General features: G+C 40.0%; 1 protein-coding gene across 8 annotated transcripts in view; it reads left to right on the top strand.

The window, feature by feature from the left end:
- SUSD1 (sushi domain containing 1) overlaps window positions 1–21,745 on the top strand; it is a 325,163-nt gene that overhangs the window by 45,203 nt on the left and 258,215 nt on the right. For all 8 annotated transcript variants that reach the window (XR_009552073.1, XM_060199941.1, XM_060199942.1 and 5 more), the window contains exon 6: window positions 14,555–14,734. Coding sequence is in view for 7 of the 8 variants with exons in the window: in XM_060199941.1 (XP_060055924.1) it covers window positions 14,555–14,734 (180 nt within the window). In the remaining variant the exon portion in view is untranslated. The remainder of the gene's footprint in view (window positions 1–14,554; window positions 14,735–21,745) is intronic.

Genomic DNA, 21,745 nt, shown 5'->3' with positions numbered 1-21,745 from the left:
TGAGTTATGTTTTCTGATCCATCTTCTAACTCTGTGCCTTTTTTTTTTTTTTTGCCTCCAGGGTTATTGCTGGGGCTTGGTGCCTGCACTATGAATCCATTGCTCTTGGAGGCTATTTTTTTCCTTTTGTTGCCCTTGTTGTTATTATTATTGTTATTGCTGTCATCATTGTTGGATAGGACAGAGAAATTGAGAGAGGAGGGGAAGTTAGAGGAATAGAGATAGACAAACACCTGCAGACCTGCTTCACCATTTGTGAAGTGATCCCCTTGCAGGTAGGGATTCAGGGCCTTCAACCATGGTCCTTAGGCTAGTCCTTGTGCTTTACACCATGTGCGCTTAACCTGCTATGCTACTGCCTGGCCCACTACTCTGTGCCTTTTAATAGGTGAATTCTGGCCACTGACATTCATTGATGTTATAGATTGAAGATATTTTAATGCCATTATCGTAGAGTTTTAGAGTGTTCTGATATTTACTTATGGTGGTCTGATTGATTATAGGAAACCTTTCAGAACTTCTTCCAGGGCAGGCTTGGTGATAGTAGATTCCTTCAACTATTGCTTGTCTGAGAAGGTTTTGATGACCTCCATCTAGTCTGAATGACAGTCAGCAGGATACAGCAGTCTTGGTTGAAAGCCTTTCTCATTGAGCATTTGATAGATATCTTGCCATTCTCTTCTGCCCTTTAGTGTTTGTGAGGAGAAGTCTGCTGCTAATCTTATGGGTTTCCCTCTGTAGGTGACTCTTTGTTTTTCTCTTTCAGCCTTCAGGATCCTTTCTTCATCCTTATTACTTTTCATTCTATATTTGATGTGTCTTTAAGTCTGGGATAATTCTCTTTGGGATCCTCTGATCTTCTTGAACCTTTCTGTCTTTTATGTTGTGTAGACTGGAGAAGGTCTCAGCTATTATGTGCTGTAGAATGCTTTCTTCCCCTCCCTCTCTTTCTTCCTCTGGTAAGCCAATAATGTGTATATTCCTTCTTTTGATGTCATCTGTTGTTGTTTTCAGTATCTTTTAGTCTTTTTTTTAGATCTTTTACTTCTTCCTTAGTTTCCTCAAATTCATCCTCAATATTTCTGATTCTGTTTTCTGCCTCATTTATTCTATTCTCTTTCCCCTCTGTTATTTTCTTTAGTTCAGCTATTTTGTTACCCCATTCTGATACTGTATTAGCTTGTTCAGTGCTCTTAGCCCAGCTATTTCAGCTTTCAGCTCTCTGATTACCTCAAGATAGTGTTTTCTTTCACAGTATCATTTTTTTTTGCCCATTTCTGACGACTTTACTTTTGTGAGAGACTGAGTTACATTAACTCTTCCATTTCAGAAGTTCCCAGTTTAAAAGAGCTGATTAGCCATAAAATAATGACAGGTAGAAAGCTAGCCTCTTAGGAACTGCCTAGTATGGCTGGCTGTTCCCTGATAACCTAGCCTAGAGCACTGAAGTGACATTGCAAAATATAGGTTTTGGTAAAAGTTTAAAATTAACCTGCTCTATTTGCTTCTGTAATACCTGCTCTGCTTATATATAGATTGGCGCCATAAGATAGAGTTTAAAATGTATACCTTAGATAAGGGTGTGCAATGTACCTGTGGCTTACATAAGAATGCCCCTCTGCCCTCTGCCTCCCTTGAGTGACTACCCACATCTTGGAGTGTTATAAAAAACCCTTGTTTAGAGAGCTAGAGGTCCCTCAAGCTCTGGGGCTACTTTGGCATTCTGGCTTGTGGACCTCTTCGCTGAGACCCCTCTGTGTGTCTACCTCTCATCTGAGACTCTCTGTGTGTCTGTGTCTGTGTGAGTTTGTAATACTGGCTATTCTATGTGCTTGTGTGAATAAATACTTCAACTTCGTCAATTTCCTGTGCAGTCTCAGTTTGTGATTGGGTTTGGTCAATAGCAAATTTCAAACTCTTTCCTCACTCCTGTTACTCATTACTCAAATAGCGTTTGGATTTTGACCTCATTCTGTTGTGCTTCTACCTTTTAGCTTTTAGCTGGGCTTTTGTACTGGTCCATTTCTCCAATGTTTCTTCTTGGTTTAACCATTGTATATAGTATGTGATAAAGTCCCTTTCTCAGTACTTTTCAAACTACTGATCAATCTTACCTTGATTGACTTGTTTCTTCTTTTTTGTTTGTTTGTTTTAAAATATTTATTTATGGGGGTCGGGCAGTGGCGCAGTGGGTTAAGCGCATGTGGCGCAAAGCGCAAGGACCGGTGTAAGGATCCCGGTTCAAGCCCCCGATTCCCCACTTGCAGGGGAGTCGCTTCACAGGTGGTGAAGCAGGTCTGCAGGTGTCTATCTTTCTCTCCCCCTCTCTGTCTTCCCTCCTGTCTCCATTTCTCTCTGTCCTATTCAACAATGAACAACATCAACAATGACAATAATAATTACCACAAAAGGCTACAACAACAAGGGCAACAAAAGAGTGGAAAAATGGCCTCCAGAAGTGGTGGATTCATGGTGCAGGCATTGAGCCCAGCAATAACCCTGGAGGAAAAAAGAAAAAAAATTTTATTCCCTTTTGTTGCCCTTGTTGTTTTATTTTTATAGTTACTGATGTCGTTGTTGTTGGACAGGACAGAGAGAAATAGAGAGAGGAGAGAAAGACAGAGAGGGGGAGAGAAAGATAGACACCTGCAGACCTGCTTCACCGCCTGTGAAATGAATTCCCTGCAGTTGGAGAGCTGGGGGCTCAAACCAGGATCCTTCTGCTGGTCCTTTAGCTTTGCACCACCTGCACTTAACCCACTGCGCTATGCCCAACTCCCAATTGACTTCTTTCTATGTAAAGTACTTAAAGAGTTCAAAGTTATAGAAATTAGCAGTTGTTTCAATGTTATATCAATTCCAGATTTGAAGCACAGTGGCTGTTAAAGCCTGTTTTGTTCTTTTTCTTCCCTGTAGACTGTGAGAGCCTGAGGGCTTTTTAAATACAAGTAGGCTTTTTAGCTTAATCACTCACTCCTGACCAAGAGATAAATTAGTGTGTGGGAGAGATAGCACAGTGGTTAGCCATACCATATTTCAAACTGGATTTATCACATACTGAGATATTAGACTAAAACTCCCAACATCACCAATATATGTAACATAAGAGTCCAAGTATTCTCAGAACATACACATGACTAGCACATGAAACGTTGTAGTAAGTCATATACTTTTCAGCCTTATTCATTATGTCATATTTATTGATGAACAGAAAGATTGATGTTTATAGTAGAATTAAAAGCATATGGGAATGTGTGGTGGTTCACCCTGAAGAGTGCACATTACCATGTGCAAGGATTAAGTTCAAGTCCCTGGTTCCCACCTGCAGGGGAGCAGCTTCACAAGTGATGGAACAGTGCTGCAGGTTTTTCTCCTTCTCTCTTTATCTCTCTCTCTCTCCCTTTCTATCTCTGTCTGCTGGGCTAGCTTCGCGGGCGTTTCTTCCTGGCCATGTGCTCTCTGTGTTGGAGAGAACTCGACCGGAGCCAACCTGGGCTGCTGCTTACTCAGTGACGTGGGAGAAAGACCAGGAACTCGTGGAGAAGCGGGAATTTAATGCAATGCATTTATTGATCAGAGACAACACCTTTATATATATCTTTAACTGGAAGTGGTAAGTGGGAAAAGGAAATGGCTAGGAGAGGGGGAGGAGAAAATAGCGCGAAGGTAGAAAGCTTCCATAGCAGCTGTTGCGAAGGTTCTAACCAGTGGGATTAACCAATATCCTGCAGGCAGGGTGGGTCTCAGGCAAAACAATGTTTATGTAAATAGACCACAGTATCTGCAATGCAGCTTGGAGTGGGGGGAAGCTGGTTTAATGCCCGACATCTTCCCCTTTCTTTTTATCTAATGGCCATAGTATCAGGAATGTGGGGTGCTTTGTGAGGCAGGGAGTCTGATAGGACAAGGCACAACCTTTTGGGGTGACTACTGTTCCTCTTTGCTCAACCTCTTGGTAGAGAGAGAGAGAGACTAACAGAATTGACACACTCCTCAGGTTCATGCCCTGCCAAGCTCAACCACATCCTCACAATTTCCCGACATCTCCCTCTATCTAAATGGCCATATATAAATGGGTCAAGGTCTGTAAAAGACTCCATTTCTGTCAGAGGAATAGCAGTGTAGGGGTGAACAGAAATCTATATGGTGCAGGCGTTTTTTTTTTTTAATTTAAGAAAGGATTAATTAACAAAACCAGGTGCAGGCGTTTTTAAAAGAACTGGAATAAGACATAGAGGGACAAGTAGGAGAACAGCAAGAGCCAGTGTGATGTCAAGAGGAGGCCTGGTAGGCGAAAAGGGGCGTTTCCTGCCTCAAAGGTCGTTTCCTGCCTCTGAGGGCAGGGCCTATCAGGCGAAGGGGGGAGCGGTTCCTGTTGGGAAATTGTGCAGATGTGGTTGAACATTGGCAGGGCCCACAAACCACTATATTTCCATGCAAGTATTATTTACAGATCCCCACCATGTTATCCCCTCAGGGTGTTGCTAATTCACTTAAAACCATTGCAACAGCTGCTAAGGATGCTTCCACTTTCCCAGCATGACTTTTGCCTCTCTCCACCCCCTTTTCCAGCCAATCCCATCCCGACTTGCCACTTCCAGAATTCTCCTATAAAAGCCACTCCTGTTTGCGCTCTTTTTCTTTCCCCGTCTCTTTCCTCCTCTCTTTCTCTCTTCCGCATCCCAACCTGGAGAAGGGCTGGTGGGCATAGCGGGAGGCGGCCATTTTGCTAGCTCCACATGGCCTAAACATTTTGCTAGTTCCACATGGCCTGCACCCAACTCTGGGGTGCCCGCTTGAATAAAGATTGCGTTCCCACTTCACCACGAGTTCCTGGTCTCTTCTCTCCCGCACTCAATCCGACAGTTTCCTGCCTCTGGGGGCAGGGCATGCAGGTGCAGGGAGGAGTCTGCTTAGCGAAGGGTCTATTTGCCACTTAGAGTCCCCAAGACTGGCTGCAAAGTCCATGGACTGCTGCAGGTCAGTCTTTGAGAAACCCAGCAGCGTAAAGGGAAGCTGCTGTGGAGTTGTGTAAAGTGTCTAAAAGGTGTACCAGTAAGTCTGATAGAAGCGTCAGTCCAATGCCGACGACCAGGGAAAGAAATGCCAGGGAATGAAATGCTGCATGTCTATCTCGATGGGGAAAGTCAGCCACCAGAATTTTGCTTCTCTGTAGAGAGTGAGCTGGAATTGCCAAAATGTGACAGGTGAAGCAGAAGCAAGAAGGGCAGACAGCAATGGGCGAGAGAAAGGCAGTAAGAAAGTTCTGTCCTTTGGAGTCTGTGAATCAGGTTCTCCAGATCGTGTCGGGGGGGGGGGTCTGTAGTTGTGGGCGATGTCAGAGGACAGGGGTCCGAATGAATTTCGTATGATCAGATGCTTCTTCATATGAAGGCTTGAAATAGCTGTAATCACTTACTTGTGAAGAAAAAGCTTGTAACAAATTAAAGTTTACTATAATTGATAACTCAATGATTATAATTGGCTAAGTACCTTTACAATTTTGGAAATCCTTTCTAGTATGATTTTAAGGTTGTTTAAACAGTTTAAGCTCAATAAAATGTGGAAAGGTAAACAAAAGAACCATTGTTAGAAGTCTCAGGAATGAGAATTATTAGCATAACCATTGTGTGATCTGTCATTTACCCAGGCTGGTTCTACCTCTTTAATTGAGAAGGTATATGAGAGCTTTACATATCAATAGCATCTTTTCTACCTTTTGTTACACCCATTCTAGATGGAGACAAACCTTAGGTCTGCGCAGGATCTTCAGACCATATTTAGTTAAAATATATTGATTTTTACCTTAGACTTTAAAAAAACTCAGGTTACTTAGAGAGTTAACACATTAGTGACAATTTTTTTTCCCTTTTTTTTTTTTTTTACCAGAGCACTGCTCAACTCTTGCTTATGGTGGTGCAGGGGATTGAACCTGGGACTTTGGAGCCTCAGGCAGTAGAGTCTCTTTGCATAACCATTATGCTATCTCCCTCGCCCATACTCATACAGTTTTCAATATTAAATGTTTCACATTTATACCAAGATATAAAAAAAAAAGAGAAAAAAATTTTTAGAATTGTTTTTGGACATGTCCAGAATGACTGCGTCCAGCACTTTTTTTTTTTTTTTTTTTTTTTGCTCTTTGAAGCAGATTTTTCAGATCCCTCTATGTCGCATTATTAGTCCCGGAGGGTGTTCTACTTCAAAAAGAGCCTCAAAATCCCAGTTAGGGGGAGTCGGGCGGTGGCGCAGTGGGTTAAGCGCACGTGGCGCAAAGCGCAGGGACCGGTGTAAGGATCCCGGTTCGAGCCCCCGGCTCCCCACCTGCAGGGGAGTTGCTTCACAGGCGGTGAAGCAGGTCTGCAGGTGTCTATCTTTCTCTCCCTTCTCTCTCTGTCTTCCCCATCTCTCCCCATTTCTCTCTGTCCTATCCAACAACAAAGCAACGTCAACAATGGCAATAATAACCGCAACGAGGCTGCAACAACTAGGGCAACAAAAAGGGGAAAAAATGGCCTCCAGGAGCGGTGGATTCATGGTGCAGGCACCGAGCCCAGCAATAACCCTGGAGGAGAAAAAAAAAAAAAATCACAATGCCTTCGTAAAACACGAGGCTGCAGAGAGCCAAGGCCGTATATTTATCTGGGGCGCCTTCGTATGTCTGCTGCTTGTGTGTGAAGGCTGGGGTTAGGTCCCTGTTTGGGTGCCAGAATGCCGAGCTAGTTTTGCAGGCATTTCTTCCTGGGCACGTGCTCTCTGGGAGCAGGGTGGAGCTAGTTTAATGCCTGACATCTGTCACCCTCTAAAAAATGGCTGCTATGAACACTGGTTTTATGCAGGCGCATTGCCCCAGCAATAATTTTTTTCTTGTTGAAAATAATTTAGAAAGAAAAATAATTTATGGCATAGACAAATCTCATAAAGGACTTAAAGATGGGGGAGTAGCAGAGAACATTTTTACAAGTGGAAATTTGAGAAAAGATAGGAGTAAGTGCTAAATTATCAGACCCAGAATATGAGTGTTATGTGGATTGTGATGCTAGTCTTCCTAGACTATTTAGCCCCTTACAGTCTTCCGCATTACATGATTTTTCAGGTGATAGGTAATTCCAGTTTGATTCTGTGGCACAATGAAACCTCCTTTCTTATTTAATTTTACTATATTTAATAAATTAACAAGATTGTAGGACAAAAGGGGTACAATTCCATATAATTCTTACCACCAGGGTTCCATATCCCATCCCCTTCATGGGACGCTTTTCTATTCTTTATCCCTCTGGGAGTACGGACTTTATGGGGAGCAGAAGATGGAAGGTCTGACTTTTGTAATTGCTTCTCCACTGGACATGGGTGTTGACAGGTCATACAAACTTATTTCTATTATTGAGTAAAGATGCAAACTGATTTCACTATGACCTTGAAATTCATCTTTTTTTTTTTCCTGTTTTTTTGTTCGAGCTCTCCATCAAGTTTTTTTTTCTTCTAGAGAGTTTTGTTTTGTGGGGTCAATATTATAAGTGGAATAGGGCTATCATTCATTCCCCTGATAGTTGATAATAAGTCTCCCTTAATTTGTAGACATTATTGGTCATTTTTTTTCTTTCTCAGCATGGCTATTTATTGGTCTCTAAAGCAGTTTTAGATAAAATTCTTTTATTACTATGTTATTTCTGTCATCAATCACATTATTGTGCTGATCTTTATAATAATCAACAGCCACTATGGATGCTGTTGGTGATATAGTCAGTTGTTGATTAGATGCCATAAATTGCCTTTACCTTTCACCAAGCAGATTTACTTCTGGAATATTTTCTTGGGTAGAATATTAAACCTAGCACTTTGGATAAACATTTTTAGCTTCAAGATATGAAATAAGTTGCAATATAAATGTGGTCTTTGAAACTAACACAGTATTTTTACTCCCTAGAGACCTATTTTGAACTTGATTGTTTGAATAAAATCACAGATAATAGGACTGACAGTAAGGAAAAATTCCCAGCCATATTGATAATTAGTTGCCTCTATTCCTGATGCAGATCAAATGTTGTTACTTAATAATGCAATTAGCCAGAGAAACATTTACTTTAATGAACATCCCTAGTGCATATGCAATGCAAATTTATGCTGCTTATTTTTTCTGTCCTTTGCATGTAAACTATTTTTAAGTGGTTTATATAAGCCACATTTTAAGTGGCTTATATCATTGTGAATATGTGTGCTTTTTTTTTTTTATTTATACAGAACTGTATTGTTATTACCACCTATTGCAGTGTCTATTGGATTGAATTTTGAGTATTTAATAGAAATCAGCTAGTTTCTTAGGTACCATTTGGGCTGTGTAGAAGTAGCAATGGCTACCACCTCTCTGAAGTGTGGTGGTCATGGGGGAACACTTCTGATAGAGATATGTTGCATGCAGCACCCAGGCCTAGCCCCCATATCATGGGGTTAAACATCAGAACCAAGATGAGTCCTCAGCAGGGTACACAGTTACTGTGGGAAACTATGCTCAGCAGTTTTCTTACCTAGGAAAAGTTCTTAGAGACAAGAATGGACAGAGGAGTTTTCTAGTGAATCTTACAGGCTGATTTCAGTGTTCTTTCCCACAGCCTTTTCTCCTGAGGTTTTAGCTAACTTATAAGGTCTGTCTCAATCAGGACCTAGTTTGGACCCCCTATTGTGAAGCTGCCCAGATTTAATAGACCTGGATTTTGAGGTCACACAGGCTAAAGTTTGGATACTGGCTCTGTCTTTTACTAGGAGTATGTGTGACTTGAATAAGCTCTTACGACCTTCATTTTCTTCATTTAACACCATCAAAAGGTTCCTGAAAACTGCTACTTCAAATAAAATGATGTATAGGAAAGCAGGCCTTTAAATAATGTTTCATTCAGTATTGTTTTTCTTCTCATCAGTGTTAAAATGAAATGAGGTAGAACAATCCAAAACTATTTGAAGACTTTCTGTATGTGAGAGAAAAACCAATTTTCAAGGAGGAATAAATAAGATAACTTATACTTAATAGGCTAACTTATAGGATTTTGATTACTGCTATTATTGTTAAGTCCTTGAGGTTTGAACAGTTCTTCCTGAATTCCTTGGCACAAGACTGACAGTAATTTTTGCGTGGAACAATAGTTCTCATGTACTTGGTGTTTGACAGGTGTGAATTACTTCTGTTGGATAACACAGAGGTAGTGAATTCCTGTCTTGTTTATACTTATAATGTGTTAATGGCTATTTCTTTTCTCAAGGAATGTTAGCACACTTCATACTGAACAATTACAAAATAGTATGCTATCACTGAACAATTATTTTTAAGTATTTGTAATGCAAAATAATCAGTTTAAGGAATGATTGTGGAGGTGCAAAAGATCATAAGACAAAGATTTTTTTTTTATAAACTGTCTCTGTATTTGGGAAGACCTAGTATATTCATCCAAAGATGCTAAATCCTCAATTAAGGTCAACTGAGTAGTATAGACAATTGCTTTTTGTTCTATCTTTTCTGTCACCCCATGTTCAATCCCTCACCAAGAAGAACACTGTTCTACTTCCAGAGTACATCTCAGATCTATTGTCTTCTTTCCATATGTACCTTCACTGCTCAAATCCAGTGTTTGTCTGTTGAACAACTGCTCTAGACCCAACTGGTCTTTTTTATTTTACTGCTGTTTTCCCCATCCATCTTCCATCCATCACCTGAATCAAATTATTTTATTTCCTTGCTTAAAACCCTCAAAGGGTACTCAGATGCTTTTAAGTAAAATCCAAGCACTTTACTAAAACATACAAAGCCTTGTGTATTCTGACTCTGCTTTTCTCTCCACCTTTAGTCATGTCATTCTTGCTAATATGCTCCAATATACTGACCAACCCTTTCTGGAACACAAAACTCCCCCCCACACACACAAGGTCTTTGTATCGGCTTGTTTCATTCAGTTGAAATGTTCTTCCTCTTGTCCTAAACATGACTGACTCATTTTCATCCTTCAGGTATCAGCTCAGTTGTTATTTCCTCAGAGAGATCAAACAGTTGTTGACCACTCTTGTTTATTTATTTATTCCCTTTTGTTGCTCTTGTTGTTTTATTGTTGTAGTTATTATTGTTGCTGATATTGATGTCGTTTTTGTTGGATAGGACAGAGAGAAATGGAGAGAGGAGGGGAAGACAGAGGGGGAGAGAAAGATAGACACCTGCAGACCTGCTTTACCACCTGTGAAGTGACTACCCTGCAGGTGGGGTGCCAGGGGCTCAAACTGGGATACTTACTTTGGTCCTTGTGCTTTGTGCCAAGTGCGCTTAACCCTCGGTGCTACCGCCCGACTTTTTTTTTATTTATTCCCTTCTGTTGCCCTTGCTGTTTTATTGTTGTAATTATTATTGTTGTTGTTACTGATGTTGTTGTTGTTGGATAGGATAGAGAGAAATCGAGAGAGGAAGGGAAGACAGAGAGAGGGAGAGAAAGATAGATACCTGCAGACCTTCTTTACCGCTTGTGAAGTGACTCCCCTGCAGGTGAGGAGCCGGGGACTCAAACTAGGATCCTTAGTGCCACCTGCGCTTAGCCCACTGTGCTACTGCCCAACTCCTGGGAAGCACTTTTCTAGGCACAAAAAAAAAAAAAAAAAGAATGTACATGCAAGAAAAAGAGTGTGAGCAAGGTCAAGAAAGGAATGACTTGAGGGGGCAAATATTGTAGGATTTCTGACATTCTAGGACCCACTCTTGAGCAGCAGTTGTGGGAGATATGAATCCAATTCTTGGCCATTACACATCTGGATTTAATTCCTAGCTATCACATTAACTACCTATGTGATGTTGGGTATGTTATTTAACTATTTTGAGCCATCTTCGCCTATAAAATGGGGAAAACTTCCTTACCATGGAGCTTATTCTGAGTGGTAATGATTTGTACTAATGACCCAACCCTATCAAAATGCATGTGATGATAAATAGTAATTTTTTATTAGTTTTTCAACATTGATTTATAAAATTACATGTCAACAGGGGTATAATTCCACACTGTTCCCACCACCAGAGTTCTGGATCCCAAGTCCCTCCATTGCAAATCAACATGATTCTCCCAAGAATTATAGATATGGATTAACTGTAATCTCTATCTACATATTTGCCCCCTTTTTTTCCCTAGGTCCAATCCTCTCTTCTCCTCTAAGTCACACATATTACTACATCCAAATATTTATCCCCTTTTTGTCCTCTCTCTCTGGGACCTGATGGAGCTGGAGTTCAGAGCCCTCTTATCCTCCTCCTTCTCACACTTCTCCCTCACTGGGAGTATGTATCAAAATTATTTTTGGGGTACAGAAGGTAGGAGTTCTGGCTTCTGTAATTGCTTCTCCATTGGATTTGGGCATTGTAATATTGATCCATACTCCCAGCCTGTTTCTATCTTTCCCTAGTGAGGTAGGGCTCTGAGGTAAGGTTCCAGGACACACTGGTGAGATTGTCCACCCAGAGAAGTCAGGGTGAAATCATGGCAGCATCTGCAACTTGGTGTCTGGAAGGTGGCAGGACATAAAGTGAAACAAAATGGTTAATGAATAGTAACCAATAAGTAGGACCAGAGCAGATAAGATTAGGGATCTTAGGTTGGAGGAAAGCTCAGAAGTCCACTTTAGGCATGTTTCTAGTTGCCCATGACTATTAGTTTGAGTTTGATGGCTAGCATGAAGTTGGATGAAAACATTGTCTGAGAAAATGGTTTCAGAGTAGAGAAAGGGTCTAGAAAGTTGGATAAGGGCAGAGAGTAGCTCCCGTTCTTGAAAAAATTCTATGGATAGAATTAACTATTTACCTCCATCCACCAGATCCAGGGCATATATATATTGAGCACCAGAGTCGGTGTAACCTCTAAGTCTCTATTGGTCAGAGCTCACAGCTAGAAACAGTGCAGGCTGCACTCATTTCAGAACCAATCTTTCTCCAGTGGTAGGGCAGTATACTCTAGCTTCCCTTCGAAGACTGGGGTAGTTCCTACCATAGCTGCTCTATGTTGAGGGCAAGGTCGTGAGAGGCCCCACAAGAGGGCTTGTGATGATAGAAGAGACCAGTGGTGGTGCAGAGAGGAATCCAGTAGAGGTCTAAGCCCCTCATATTTATGGGGGAATCCAAGGATTCCCTGACTAGGGCCCCAGATGGTGAGGTGGTGTGATACTGACCAAAAGGGCCATTATTAAGTGAGCCAGTCTCTTGCCCTTATCCAACTTTTGTATTCCTCTCTTTGTCTGATAATCTTAAGACTTTCTCCCAGTTGTTTAAACATTGAGTGTCATTTGTTCAGCCCAACCAGAATTAGTTCTTTTGGGGATCTGTCTTTTTTGGGCCTTTCTGTTAGATTGCTAAGCTAATTTGGTCTAAGTCTAATTGATTAGAGAATTTTTAAAAATTTAATTATTTAATTTATTTTTGAGAGAGATGCAGAGAAAAACACAGAGAGAAACACCAGAGCACTGCACAGCTCTGGTTTATTGTGGTGCAGGGGATTGAACCTGGGACTTTAGAGCCTCAGGCAGCAGAGTCTCTTTGCATAACCATTATGCTATCTACCTCCCCCCCATTGAAGAATTTATGATGCCTTCTTTAGGCACTACAACTGTGATTCCAGGCTTATTAGGTCTAAGATTAATCATCAAGGACTATTGAATACTGATAAATAGTAATATTCATGTCAGTATTTAATCTATATTTTAAGTTGAAAGTATGTCAACAAATAAAATTTGGTGTTTAGTGTAAATGTGGATGTCAGCATCCACAAAACTGAGCTTAGTACCACTGAGAAGTTATTTCTGGTTGACTGAGAGAGGGGTGGGACTCAAGCAATGTGTGTTTTTCAGAAACACCCCACGTGATCTACATGTACAACTTTTGATTAGAACTGTATGTTTAATACAAGCCATGCTGGAAACAAATCTAAGGACTAATGTTCAGCCTACAAATCGGTGTTTTTGTATCAATTACTATTAAGCCACCATGCTTTCCATTTTTCTGATTATGTCAGAGGTGAAAGCCAGTTGAGTTAGCTTATGTACTCATACTTTTTCTATCTCCCCTAATAGTGTTTCTCTACTATCCCAATTATTTCTCTGAGTTTGTTTATTTATTTATTTATTTATTTATTTTGCCTCCAGGGTTATCACTGGGGCTGAGTGCCTGCACTATGAATCCATTGCTCCTGGTGGCCATCCTTTCCACCATTGGATAATAAAAAAACCTGTACAAAAATATCCCAGATCACATATATCACTTTGAAATAGTTGTTTTGAGAGAGATTATTGCCTAGGATTTCCTCTTCCTCAGCCTCAGCCTCTTCCTACAACAAATTCCCTTTTCTTAGATTTCACCTTTGGTTCAACATCCACAAGTAGTGTATACAAAGGTAAGCTTTCTGGCAGAATAAAATATTGAGTGTTATTTTCTTGAATACTCAGTGTTTCCAGCTGTACACGTTCTCTGTTCTTCAGGGTTATTTCCACAGCTTTAATATTCATGCTGACATATACACCTGTGATTGTTCTATGAATCTGTGTTCCATTCTTTAATTTGATGGTTAACAGTCTCATGACTCAATTTCATGTGGTTTTGTAAAAATGCTTTTATTCTATTTATTATCAGAGACAGAGAGAAATTGAGAGGGAAGGGAAGATGGAGAGAGACATAGAGACACTTGCAGACCTGCTTCACCACTTGTGAAGCTTTCCCCCTGCAGGTGGGAACCAAGGGCTTGGACCTGGGTCCCTGTTCACTGTAATGTGGGCACTTAACCAGTGATGCCACTGTCTGGCCCCACTCAATTTCATTAAAAATCTCACAAACTGGGGGTCAGGCGGTGGCGCAGTGGGTTAAGCGCATGTGGCGCAAAGCGCAAGGACCGGCGTAAGGATCCTGGTTCGAGCCCCCAGCTCCCCACCTGCAGGGGAGTCGCTTCACAGGCGGTGAAGCAGGTCTGCAGATGTGTATCTTTCTCTGCCCCTCTCTATCTTCCCCTCCTCTCTCCATTTCTCTCTGTCCTATCCAACAACAAACGACTTCAACAATGGCAATAATGATAGCCACAGCGAGGCTACAACAACAAGGGCAACAAAAGGGAGAAAAAATGGCCCCCAGGAGTGGTGGATTCATGATGCAGGCACCGAGCCCAGCAATAACTCTGGAGGAAAGAAAAAAAAAAAATCTCACAAACTTCATCCTAGAAACACTGTCATCCCTTTGGATGTTTATAGTGTCCAAAGTCAAACAGTGGAGAGCTGGCCGGGCCAGTATGAATGGCTGGAAACACTGATTCCTGGCACTCCAATGTAGAGAGCACTTGGAATATTTTCTATGTGTACCTATTGTGAAGTTCATTAAAGTCAGACGTACCTATTTTCTCTACTGCTGAACAATTTTATTTTATGTACCTGCAGTTGGATTATTTGATGGGGCTTGTCTTTTCTCTTAGGTGAGTAGACTGTATCATTACTATGTTTGTTTCCAAAGTACTGATTATAGGGAAGTTGAGTGTCATAACTAGTGCTGTACTACCTATTGCAGAAATCAACTGTGGCCAACCTCCAGAAGTGCAAGATGCATTCCTGGTGGGGAATTATAGCTCCAGACTGGGCAGTGTGGCTCACTATGTCTGTCAAGAAGGCTTTGAGAGTCGTGGAGGAAAGATCACTTCTGTTTGCACAGAGAATGGCTTCTGGGAAAAAAATACACTGACATGCACAGGTATGGACTCTATTCTGCTGGTCTCCTGTTACGTATTATACAGCTAGCAGAGCATGGGACATAAACCCAATCAAGTGCTACCTTGCTCTGTGCCTGACTGTATTATATTTATCTGGCTGGGCACCTACCTGTAGGTATGCTGGACAAATTCTGAAGATTTAGAATGATTTTGGAGAATGACTTGGATAAAAAATTTTATGGTGGGATACTTCTAGAGGCTTGGCAGAGTAGCAGCAGCAGCTTTTTGCTTTCTCCAGTCAACTAGGGAAAGCAACAAAACTCACCTGAAAACTCAACAAAATACAACCAGGATCTCTTCAAAAACTCACCAAACCAGAGGGAGTCAGGTGGTAGCACAGCGGGTTAAGTGCAGGTGGCACAAAGCGCAAGGACTGGCGTAAGGATCCCAGTTCAAGCCCCCAGCTCTCCATCTTTAGGGGAGTTGCTTCACATTAAATTTCCCCTCCCCCATCAAGATATATAAACAAGGAAATAGAATGCCTTAGCCACTATGCCTCCAGCTGACACAACAACAAAATCCATACTAAAGACCTGAAGCAGGTCTGCAGGTGTCTGTCTTTCTCTCCCTCTCTCTGTCTTCCCCTCCTCTCTCCATTTCTGTCTGTCCTATCCAACAGTGATGACAACAATAATAACTACAACAATAAAACAACAAGGGCAACAAAAGGGAATAAATAAATACTTACAAATAAACAAACAAATCAAAAAAACAAACAATTCACCAAGCCACAGGTGAGTATAAACAAGAGTGGTTCGTGGACAGAAAGGTGGTGAGGAAGAAATTCCTGGGACTAAAAGGCCATACAGAGGAATACCTGGTTCCAGACTGGGAGTTTGCTAATGAAGTTCACCAATTCTGGGTCTGAGTTAAAGAAACCACAGCTAATAAAAGACAGAAAGAAAAAAAGAGAGAAAGAAATCACCTAAGCCACAGGTGAGTACATACACATATGGTTTGAGGATGGTAAAGGGATGTGTGAGTGATTCCCAGGACTAAGAACTGGTGCTCAGAGGCAGCAAGCTCCAAATTAGATTGGCAGCTGAGACACACCACTTCCAGGTCTGAGTTTTAGCAACAAAAAGACTGTCAAAATAAAAAAAAAACACCTAAAAACTCACCAGTTTACAACTAATTTCTTGAGTGTACATTGCTGTTGCCCCACAGAGGCTGGAACAACAGCAGTGAGGCCCTATATTAACATTAAGGTCACAGAACTGGACAGTGACTCAGGATAAAATATCCCTTACCCCACCAAGATATATAAACAAACAGATAGAATGCCTTAGCCATTGTGTCTCCAGCTGTCACAACAACAAAATCCATATTAAATGAGGAAATGGAGAAATATACAGACAGCAATGACAGAAACCCCAAATGACTATGTAGGTAGAGATCTAGAAAAAAAAAGACCAAGGTAGAGTTCAGAAAACTTATTATGAAATCAGTTCAAGAGCTAAGTGATCATTTTACTAGAAAATTATGAAGTACAGAAAAAGCAACAAAAAAAATAAAAAAACTCCAAACAGAACTGCAAGGCCACATGGTCCGGGAGGTGGCACAGTGGCTAAGGCACTAGACTCTCAAGCATGAGGGACTGAGTTCAATCCCTGGCAGCACATGTACCAGAGTGATGTCTGGTTTCTTTCTCTCTCCTATATTTCTCATTAATACATAAATAAAATCATTAAAAAAAGAAAACTGCAAGGCCACTTTGAATGCAGTTCAGGTTGAGGTGAGAGGCTTCAGAAGTAGACTTAAACAGGTAGAGGAGAAAATATTAACACTAGAAGACACCACCACCACACTCTTTGATTTAAAACCCTTGGAGAGGAAAGGCTTAGGAAAAAGGAAGCATTCCTCAATAATAGCAGACTCCATCAGAAAGATGAACATCAGAGTTACCGGGATTCCTGAGGAACAAGAAAGAGAAAGAAGAGTAAAAAACATATTCAAAGAAATTTAACAGAGGATTTTCCATATCTGAGCAATGTTCAAAACACAGAAATCCCAGAATGTGAAAGCACAACTAAATTTTTGAATCCAAAATGGCACACACCAAGACACAGTATTGTAAAACTACCAAACCAAGGATAGGGAAAAAGTACTGCAGGCTACCAGGGAAAGGAGGAAAGTCACATGCAAAGGCAGAACGATCAGGCTTTCATCAGATATCTCATCACAAACCCTAGAGGCAAGGAGGGAGTGGAATGGCATATTCAAGGTTAAAAGTTAAGAATTGCCAGCCAATTTGCCTGCTAAATTATCCTTCAAATCTGAGGTAGAAATAAAGATATTTTCAAATATTCAGAAACTGAAGGAATTTGCTACAACCAACCCTGCCTTGCAAGAAATTCTTAGAGGAGTCCAACATGAAAAGAAGAGAAAAAGGAGTCACAACTTGTCATGTGATAATTAGTATTAGAATAGAACCAGGAACACAACAAAAACAAAAACAACAATAAGGAAAACTAGACACAGGACAGGGGAGAGCAAAATAGAACTAAACAGCCCAATGTTGGTGAACAAACCCAACTTGGAAAAGACTCTTGTAGATAGACCTACAAAAGGAGCAAAAATAATCTAATTAAAAAGTGAGCTAAGAACTAAACAGTTTTCTAAAGAAGAGATACACATGACCTACAGACTCATGAAGAAATGCTCTACTTCACATATCATTAGAGAAATACAAGTTACAACTATGCTGAGATACTGTCTCAACATACTATCACCTGAGAGAATGGCCTTTATCAACAAACCAGGAAAGGACAGGTGTTGCAGAGTTTGTAGAGAAAAGGAAATTCTGCTTAACTGCTGATGGGAAATGTAAACTGGCACAGCCCCTTTGGAAGACTGAGTGGAGAGACCTTAAACAAATAAAAATGGGGGGTCGGGTATTGGCGCAGTGGGTTAAGCGCATGTGGCGCAAAGCGCAGGGACCGGAGTAAAGATCCCAGTTTGAGCCCCCGGCTCCCCACCTGCAAGGGAGTCGCTTCACAGGTGGCGAAGCAGGTCTGCAGGTGTCTTTCTCTCCCCCTCTCTGTCTTCCCCATCTCTCTCAATTTCTCTGTCCTATCCAACAACGAACAACATCAACAATGGCAATAATAACCACAATGAGGCTACAACAACAAGGGAAACACAAGGGGGAAAAAAAACAAAAATAAAAATGGAATTACCTTATAACTCAGCAAAATCACTCTAAGGCATTTATCCAGTGGATACTCAAGCACTAACTGGAAGGGACACATGCACCCCTAGTTCATAGCTGCATTATTTGCAATAGCCAACGAGTGGAAGCATCCTAGATGGCCATCATTAGATGACTGGATAAAGAAGTTATGGTATATATAATCCATGGAATAATACTCTGCAGTCAAAAAAGGTGCTACTGTGTCCTTTGGGACAAAATTGATGGAACTGGAGGTGATTATTCTTAGCGAAAAAAAATAAAGAGATGGAAGACAAATGCTAGATGGTTTCAGTCATGTGGTATCTAGAGTTCAGATTTACATGAACTTGCCAAAAAAATGCAAATGAAACATAAGCAAGCAAAGTGTTTGTAAGACTTATAAGAACTATGATGGCCATCTTTGTGAGCTAGGAAGGTGGGGATACAGAACTTTGGTGGTAGGTGTGGTGTGGAGCTATACATTATAATCTTACAATCTTATAACTATTAAAAACAAGTAAAAATTAAATTTTTTATAGTGGCCTGAGAGGTGGCAGAGTGGGAAGAATATTTGGTGTGTGTGCAAAAGTCCCAAGTTCAACCTGGCACTGCATATACAAGAGATCCTACTTTCTCTCTCTCATACATACATATATATAAGTAAATAAACCTTAAAAAAAAGGAACATTTAATGCTTCCTCCTTTGAGGATCATCTTAAATCACAGTGATTCCTATTACTTGTACTAGTCTGACAGATTACCCTGTGAACAATTTTATCAGGGGGAGTGAGAAACTATATTTAAAAGTCCCAAGTTAGACAAAGCAGAACCTGGACTAGAGTTGGCATACTGCACCAAAAGATCTGGGGTGGGTGGTGGGGGGAAATTACAGGTCCTAGAAAAGCATGCCAGAGGACCTAGTGGGGGTTGTAGTGATGTGGAAAACTGAGAAATGTTATGCATGTACAAACTATTATATTTACTGTTGACTGTAAAACATTAATCCCCCAATAAAGGGAAAAAAAGTCCTAAATTAGCATATATTGACAACTATTCAGAGATAAAGTGGTGTGATGAAAAAGAACTTTCGAAAAAAAAAAGAGAAAGAAAAAGAATTTTCACTGTTGTGACAAGATAGAGACAACACAAGATTTCCCATCTAATCATTTTTAAGTGTTAAATATATTTGAGTTGTCATGTAACTACTTCCCAGAACTTTTTACCTTGTAAAACTGAAACTCTTTGCCCATTATTCAAAAATTATTTGTTTTCCTTTTCTTCCAGCCTCTGATACCACCATTTATTTTTCTGGTTTATGAGTTTGATTAATTTAAATGCCTCAGATTAGTGTACATTTCGTATTTGTTCTTCTGTGACTAATTTCTGTGACTGCTTCACCTAGTATAATGTTCTGCACCTTCATTCTTGGTCAAGTGGTTGAGTTTCCTTCTTAAGGCTGCTTAATATTTCCTTATATATATGTGTGTATATATATATATACCGCATATTGTTTATCCATTTGTGAGTAGACACTTGTGTTATTTCCAACTTTCAGCTGTTGAGGAGCTGTTGAGGATGCTGTTATTGAGGATGCTGTTGAGGATGGCATATACAAATATCTCTTTGAGATCTTGCTTTCAATATATATGTGTGTGTGTATATATATATTTAATTTTTTAATATACTTATTTTCTCTTTTGTTGCCCTTGGTTTTTCTTATTGTTGTTTAGTTATTATTGTTGTTGTTACTGATGTTGTAATTGTTAGATAGGACAGAGAGAAATGGAGAGAAGAGGGGAAGACAGAGATATGGAGAGACAGATAGACACCTGTAGACCTCCTTCACTGCTTGTGAAGCGACTTCCCTGCAGGTGGGGAGCCAGGGGGCTCTAACCGGGATCCTTGTGCCAGTCCTTGTGATTCGCACCACGTGTGCTTAACCTGCTGCGCTACCGCCCAACTCCATATATATATATATACTTTTATATATATATATTATATAATATATATAATTATATTATATATTTTATATAATTATATATAAATTATATATTATATATAAAATTATATTATATATTATATATATATATTTTTATATATATTATTATATATATATATTTTTCAAAATGAATTACTGATGAAAAGGAGTTTTGAGTTCAGATTCTACTAGTTAAAGCTTAAATAAACAACATCGTGTGTTATCAAGTAAAATTTAAGGTAAAAACTACTATCTCAAATATAAAAGGAGAAATGAATTCTGCTTTTTCTGCTTCAGAGAATTGAGAGGAAAGGGTCAAATGGTTTGCTCTTTTGTCTTGTACATGACCGAGGTTCAAGTCCTGCCCCCACCACCTTCAAGGAAGCTTTAGTACAGTGTTTCCCTCCCCCTACCCTCTCTTTATCTTACAAAAAAGAAGATCAAATGATCTAATTTCTTAGGAACATATTAAAAAGTTTAAAGCACAATGCATATGTTAGATCATACACTGTAGTAAGTAGCCTTATTTGAAGAAAATCTCATGAGTCAGAGCTATGTAGTTTTACATATTTAATTTCACACGTGCCTTCATGAAGCAAGGTGGGAAAAGACAATGCTTTTTACCATTTGTCATGGCTTGTCAGGGATACAGGCTTATGTATGACAAATGGTTGTTACATAGTCTTGGTTGACTCTAGGAAAATATTTCTAGATGCTGACTTAATTAGCTGTAAAGAAAGATTTTTGAAGAGTGAGATCTTAAAGTAGTCTTGGTCTGAGTCTCTGGTTTGACTAGGAGCAGAATTCAGATAAAGTGTCCTGGGCCTTACCAACAAGTATTTTCATAGGAAAATTTAGCCAGAGCAAGCAAAAAATGTAGGGTCTTTGTGATGATTTGTCCACTGAGTAATAGTTAAAAAAAATTTTTTTTATTTTCCCTTTTATTGCCCTTTTTTTTTTTTTTAATTGTTGTAGTTATTGTTGGTGTTATTGATGTCGTCCTTGTTAGATAGGACAGAGAGAAATGGGGAAGACAAAGAGGGTGAGAGAAAGACTCCTACAAATCTGCTTCACTGCCTGTGAAGTGACTCTCCTGTAGGTGGGGAGCCAGGGGCTTGAACTGAGTAATGGTTTATAACCATTTTGGGAATAGAAGTTTTATGAAATCAATCAATTAATTTAATAAATATATATTTAGCATACACTGTATTAGATACTTTGCTAGTTCTTTCCTTTTTGGAATATCCTCTTGGAGTATTCTGCTGGGGGAAATGTTAGGAAATGTTAGCAGCTCTTTTATCCAAAGAAATGTACACATAGGAGTGGGTGGTGGTCCACCCTGTTAAGCACATATATTACCATTGCGCGAGGACCAAGGTTCAAGCTCCATATCCCCATATGTAGGGGGAAAGCTTCACAAGCAGTGTCTCTTTCTTTCCTTCCTCCCTTTTTCCTTTCCTTTCAATTTCTGTCTATCCTATCATAGTAAAAAAATTAAAAAGGGCATGTACACATACATATACATATAATATTTAGAAACTTAAGATATTCACAAACCTCTAAAGTTCTTTAGTAAAGCATCTCTGGAGAGTGAAGAGCTAAGTTCTGCTGCTAAAGTCCTGTTTATGTCATGTAGCCTCCTACATGTACTCATTTTCACCTAAAATGCAAGAGGCTGTAGGCCAGAAAACAGTAAAGATAAAGAAAGGCAGACATGGTTGAGAACCTGAGTATAGTTAAACCTTTTAGTTCTCATTGCTTTGCTCAACTTGCACAGAGAAACAAAAACAAACCTATAACAACAGAGATTCCAAATCAAGGCCCCAAATCTTAGTAACTGGG

The sequence above is a fragment of the Erinaceus europaeus genome, chromosome 10, assembly GCF_950295315.1.
Source record: "Erinaceus europaeus chromosome 10, mEriEur2.1, whole genome shotgun sequence".
Classification (NCBI taxonomy): Eukaryota; Metazoa; Chordata; class Mammalia; order Eulipotyphla; family Erinaceidae; genus Erinaceus; species Erinaceus europaeus.
This window is presented reverse-complemented; position numbering and strand designations above follow the sequence as displayed.